The 6,536-nt window shown below is 41.0% G+C and overlaps 1 protein-coding gene across 1 annotated transcript in view; it reads left to right on the forward strand.

Annotated features, from left to right (window-relative positions):
• Positions 1 to 6,536, forward strand: part of NLRC4 (NLR family, CARD domain containing 4) — a 12,181-nt gene that overhangs the window by 744 nt on the left and 4,901 nt on the right. Inside the window, 6 exon segments of the mRNA XM_010004597.1 lie at positions 4,081 to 4,136; positions 4,138 to 4,281; positions 4,283 to 4,943; positions 4,946 to 4,993; positions 5,140 to 5,343; positions 5,345 to 5,431. Of these exon segments, the coding sequence (XP_010002899.1) occupies positions 4,081 to 4,136; positions 4,138 to 4,281; positions 4,283 to 4,943; positions 4,946 to 4,993; positions 5,140 to 5,343; positions 5,345 to 5,431 (1,200 nt within the window).

Here is a 6,536-nt window from a genome sequence, read left to right on the forward strand (position 1 = left end):
GGGGCGGAGGCGGGAGCTCGGGGGGGCACCGGGCGGTGTCACAGCCTCCCGGGGCTCCGAACCCCGCCGCGCTGCGGGGCCCCCAGCCCGGTGTGTTGGCCCAGCCTGAGCTCCCGGGGCCGGTCGGAAGGCTGACAGCGAGGATCCGGCGTTTGCAGCACCCCGGGACCGCAGCTTCAGCCCCTGGCCACCGCCGGCCGCGGTGTTCCCGGTGCCCCCCGCCTGCCGCGGTGCCTACCTGTAAATCTGCTCCTCGTTTCGTGCGAGGAGTTTTCTTCGTGTCTTTTGCGCCCCTCGGCCCACGTAATCTGCTTCCTGCGCGCTGCTAAAAACGGTACTTTGACCTTTCAGCATCAAATTATCTGCTGGCAAATGCTTCGGCTTTTAAATAAAAGTGTGGACTTTTTATTTCTTTGTTGGATACAAACATTAGCCCAAATACTCTCCTTCCGTGATGGCTTTGAAAAAATGCATCCTCCCTTTGGGCTGTTCAGAAGGATTTTGCTTCTGTGTTTACTACCCAGTGATACCGTACATGGCTCTGCCTCCCAGTACCAGTGCGATCATGTGCATCCCTTTGGCCAGTTGGTTTCCACGTGCAATCCGAAATCTGCTCTGTTACCCTACATCCTTTTTTCCTCCCATTTGGCCTTTTGCCCTCAGTATTTACATGCAGTTTCCATCGTATTTTTTAAGCTATGCCCAGTCCACATATATTAGTGGTATCCTTGGTAGTCTGCAATTCTCATGTTTCTGGACTACTCTCCTGCAATTCCCTTGTGTACACTCCAGAATGGCTGCCTTTTTAGTTGGTAATTGAAATGCATTAGCATATCCAAAAACCTTTCCCACAGTTTAAGGTGCTACATCCAAGATAGCTCCTTTACCAGGCCTTACTAAACAGCTACTGTTATTAACAGAATATACTGTTTCAGTTGCAAGGGACAGACAACAGTCACCTAATCCACCTGCCTGACTGATTCAGGACTGATCTCAAGTTAAAGCATGTTATTAACAGCATTGTCCAAATGCCTCAAATACAGACAGGCTGGGAGCATTGACCACCTCTTTAGGGAGCCTGTTCCAGTGTTTGACCACCCTGTCAGTAAAGAAATGCTTTCTCATGTCCAGTCTGATCTGTTCATAGAATCACTAAGTAGTTCTGGTTGGAAAAGACCTTTAAGATCATTGAGTCCCACCATAACCTACTTCCACCAATCATTAATCTAAACCTACCAAGTCCAGTGCTTAAACCATGCTCCTAAGCACCACATCTACATGTCTTTTAAACACTCTCAAGGATGGTCGTTTATCCACCTCCCTGGGCAGCTTATTACACAGCTTAATTATAATTTCAGTGAAAAAGTTTCTTATAATATCCAGTCTACATTTCCCCTAGTGCAATTTGAGCCCATTGCCTCTTGTCCTTCCTGTTCTGTTTGTTACTTGGGAGAAGAGACCGACCCCCACCTCGCTACAACCTCCTGTCAGGTAGTTGAGGAGAGCAATAAGGTCTCCTCTCAGCCTCCTGTACTCCAGGCTGAACAACCCCAGTTCCCTCAGCTGCTCCTCATAAGATTTGTTCTCTAGACCCTTCACCAGCTTTGTTTCCCTTCTCTGGACTCACTCCAGCACCTCAAAGTCTTCTTGTAGTGGAGGGACCAAAATCGAGCACAGTACTTGAGGTGCAGCCTTACCAGTGCTGAGTATAGGGGGACAATCACCTCTCTAGATCTGCTGGCCTCACCATCATCATCATCGAATCATCATAGAATGTATTGGGTTGGAAGAGACTGCTAAAGGTCATCTAGTCCAACGTCCCTACAATAAGCAGGGACATCTCCAGCTAGAACAGATTGCTCAGAGCCCCATCAAGCCTGTCCTTGAATGTCTCCAAGGATGGGATCCCCACCACCTCTCTGGGCAACTTGTTCCAGTGACCCACCACCCTCATATTAAAGAACATTTTCCTAAATGTCCAACCAAAATCTACCCTTCTCAAGGTAGAAACCATTACCCCTTGTCCTGTCGTTACATGCCCTAGGGAACAGTTCTTCCCCAGCCTTCTTATAGGCTCCTTTCAGGTATTGGAAGGTTGCTGTATCTGATACAAGCCAGGAATCAGGGAGGTATCAATCAACACCCCCAGGTCTTTCTCTGCTGGGCAGCTTTCCAACCACTCTTCCCCAAGCCTGCAGCATTGCATGGGGTTGTTGTGGCTCAAGTGCAGGATCCAACACTTAGCCTTGTTAAATCTCATACAGTTGGCCTCATCCCATCCATACAGCCTGTCCAGATCCCTCTGCAAAGCCTAGCCTCTTTTAGGCTCCCTTCTGTGTGGTTTTTTTATTTATTTTTTTGTTTGTTTGCCTGTTTTTAATTTCCCTCTTACTTAACTACAGATAGGGATGACAACAAAGAATGCCATGCCAAGGAATTGCTTGCACTTCAGGCAAACCCATCACGTGATTGTAATTCTTATTTATTGAAGTTGTGTCTCAAAACCTTTAAGGAGTTTGGTACCTGTCTCCTAAAAAGACCAGCAGTGTACATTGCTAGAACAAGACTTGGACAAAAGTAGGGTGGAACAAAAGTAATGTTCCTCTTGCTAAACACGAGCAGTAGCTCTCAGGGCACTGTAAACAGGTGGGAAGAGAAAAAATAGAAAGAGATGAAGTCTCACAATGGATCAACTTTGAGGAGGAAATGTGGGACAATGATAATTAACGACAGTATATTATGCAATAAGATGAGTCACAAACACACATTTTGTTAATGTGCTAAACAGGAGCAGCGACAAAGACAACTGTATGATAGGCTGAGTGACCTCTCTCCTTGTTTCATGCCTTCATGCCCTGGGATCCATGCTGCATATGAGTTGTATTATGTTCTAAGTGCAACTAAAATATATATGGGTTGATGTGAAGCTGAAGACAATTCAATGAGTCTGCTGGGCTTGCCTAGGAAGGAAGAGATCTTGTTCACTGTTTGGAAATATTTTCCTTACTTTTTCATTGTCTGTGATTCTGACTATGATCTCTGTATGAACACGGGCAAGTAAGTAATTCTATTTGTCTGCTTTCAAAAGTCTACTTACACATTATCATTCACTATCTTCTTTTTAAACATGATTTTGATATGATAGAATGACATTTCTTGTAGTTATTTCTTTTCCTAGGGACTTCTTCACCAGTGGAGATACAAATGGAATTTCACACGGAAGAGACACTGAAGGAGACAGAGGAAAGATATTCTACCCATGCTTACCTAGAATAAGAACAGAGATTCAAGAATTTCTCCTCCGGATGCCCTGTCATACAAGAGCAGGGAAGGATCGAGAAAGAACCCTGATCTAGATACTCTGGATTTTTCTCAGCATTTGCTCAAATATTAAGGTTTTGGCTGTACCCCTTCTTTATGACCTGTTCCCCTTCCCTTGTGACTTTGCAAGTGAGCAACCCGTTGTCCCCTGCCTGGGCTGTGTCAGCGGAGGGCACTCTAGCACTGCTACTAGATTTCTCAGCATTTTATGCCTTTTCCCTTTCACTGCACTTTAGAAATGACCTTCAGATGATTTAGACGCAGACCAGTTGGAGCGATTTGTGATTGCTCACATTTTTAGTGTAGCTCTTTGCACATAACCATCTTGCCATATATCTTAACTATTTGCAAGTGCTGGCTTCATTCCTATCACCACTAGTACAATTTGCTTGTGCTCTGGCTTATCGTATAGCAGTCAGGGAAAGGAAAAAGGGAAAGGCAGTATTTAAAAAGTCTGTAGAAAGCTGTGCTGCATACAAATGTCCTGTTGGATAGACACAAATACAATTTATCTGCAAATAGTTATTTTAGGATGGGCTCCTGTTTAATTTTAAGTTTACAAATACAAGAATCATGCAGCATTTGAATTTACTAGAATATTTTCTAATATTTACTGTGTGAAAAAGAAGTCAGAATCAACTATGTTCAGAGTTATCTTCTGATTTCTTGAAGGAAGTCTGGAGCCAGCTGCTGTGACAGTGAAGTAGGCAAAGTTTCTGGAGAGTTTTATTCCTAGAGTCTCAGAGTAGTATCAGGTAGACTAAATCTATCCATAAAATCAGACAGTTTGGGTCACTGATTGCTGAAACAGAAGAGTTGCAAGAAACTCTTTAAAAATGCTGTGATGCACAAGCTGGCTGATGGTCTGTTACACCAGCTTAAAGAGGCCACTTTTATGAGGAACCTTATGAAGATTCCACTCTTTGTAATCATTGCTTGTGCCATCCAAATGTGTGAGTCATTTTCATTCAAGCACCCAAACTCTACTATTTTCTATATGACTTAATGGTGGAGAAAAAAGGTACAAAACAAAAGAAATCACAGAAAAACATATTATGCTGAGCAAAAATCATTGTGGAGACTTAGCTTTAGATGGAATATTTGATCAAGGATTTGATTTTCAGTCTGAGGCTTTAGCTGGCATAAAAGAAGTCTTGCTAACTTCAGGTCTTCTGAATAAATGCACAGCTCAAGGACTGTAACCAACATGGAGATTCTTTCAGAAATCATTTCAGGAATACACTGCAGGCAGAAAACTTAACCAGCTACTGACATCCCGCTAAGAAGCAGAGTTGATGAAAGGGTATAGTTATCTACAGAAACTTAATATTTCAGATATTCCTAATTCTTATTTCAATTTGATCTTTTGCACTTGTGGATCCTCTCTAGATGCCACTAGAATAATGCTGCTCTTGCTGAAACTAACTGATCAGCACAGAAATATTTCTCAACTGTTATCATTAAAGAATCTGGCTTTGGAAAGTGAATACACAAAAAAATCAGAAAGCATCACAGAAAAAGAAGTCTTACATAAAACTGATGACATTTTTGTGGACTGTGTCATTAATTTATTTTATGAAAGTTCTTCAGAATCAGCATTGAGCAGAGATTTTAAAGGGTTGTGGTTTTTTGTGATAGAAGTATTTACATTAGCACTCAAAATATCCCAATTTAATTATCTGACTTTGTAGATACTTACTAAATTGTGTTATTCTACTAGGAATAATTAAGTTAGATGTTTTTGGAAATTATTCACTAAGTAAGGAAACAGATGATGAGAATGTGGAAGATCTTCAAAGTAATTAACTTTTAATTTACATTCCTGAAAAGGCTGTCTCCTTATTTTCCAATTGGAACCAGACTCTCCAATCTTCAGAAATTACATTGCAACATTTCAACAAGTTAAAGAAACACGATATTAAATATCTGGGCAAAATATGTGGCTCTGCTGCAAGTCTCAAGCTGTATGTCACTAACTGTGCTGGTACCACAGGAACACTGAATGAAGTCCTTGAAATCTGTGAAATCTTAAAAGGTTTTTAACGTGGAATCCACACCTCTTGGTGTGGGAGATGAGCAACAGATCACAACAACGACAAACCTGAAAACCTAATGTAGCAAAGATCTGCAAAGTGAAAAATCTAGAAGCTACAGTATCTACTGGTAGTAAATGAGATTTCTTAGATAAATGTGGATGAGGAGGTAACTCAAAGTTGTTCCTGGCCACCTTGTGTATGGAAAATGCCTGGTTTTGAAAAGTTTGAGAAATGTTACATTGCTAGAATGCATTTCTGTATTCATGGTGAAAGTAACTGCAATCTACTTCGTTGTGTAAATTTACTTTTATTCTTTAGTTGTGTAGGTCTGGCCTTTTAATCTCTGTAAATTGTAATTTAGTTACATTCTTTACATATTCTTTAATTATGTTCTAGCTACGCAAAGGCCTCTGAATTCTTGTAAGTTTTAATTCCATCATATACTTGATTCTAGGTACAAAATATATTTTAAAGAACCCTAGTTTTTAATATAATACGAGAAGGAAGAAAAATCTTAATGACTCTGGTGCAAATCATCCACTGTAAATGAGATAACATCTGTAAGGTAGCCAGACTTTTGAAGTGCCATGGCATATAGCATACTATCACTTTAATCTACTTTTCACAATAGATGCATATCTTTTTGGCAACCAAATGAGAATTTTGTAGCCTAACTTAGTCCTGTAACATTGGAAAAAAAAAATTCTCTCACTGCTTCCTACAGCCCTGTCATAAGTTCTGGGTAAGCATTTTTTGGAAGAAGTGTAGTGCTGATGTTAATACACATATGATGGAAAATATGCATTTTGAATGCATATTTTAATGACTTTGATAAATTATTCCAGTAATTCATTAAATGCTTCTAGCTTGAATAATTGTTTTCTCTTAAAATTACAATGGCATAATAAAGAGGAGTGTAGTAGCTATAGTGTAGTATGCTCCAGATGTGCTCTAGGTGAAAGATGCTGCAGTTAGGATGAGGGACATGTATTTCCTTTCACTGTGAATCACACACATACAGGCTTCTTCAACACTATCACTAGATCAGGGCACTAATGGAAGGTTTGTGCATCTACTGCTGCATTGTACTCTGAGATTTCATTGTTCGAGCTGTCCTGGAACGTGTCTTGTCTTGTAAAATGTGGGCAAGTATTGATGATCCCAGATCTCAGAGATGTG

This window comes from Chaetura pelagica, unplaced genomic scaffold (genome assembly GCF_000747805.2).
Source record: "Chaetura pelagica isolate M959 unplaced genomic scaffold, ChaPel_1.0 scaffold278, whole genome shotgun sequence".
Lineage (NCBI taxonomy): Eukaryota > Metazoa > Chordata > Aves > Apodiformes > Apodidae > Chaetura > Chaetura pelagica.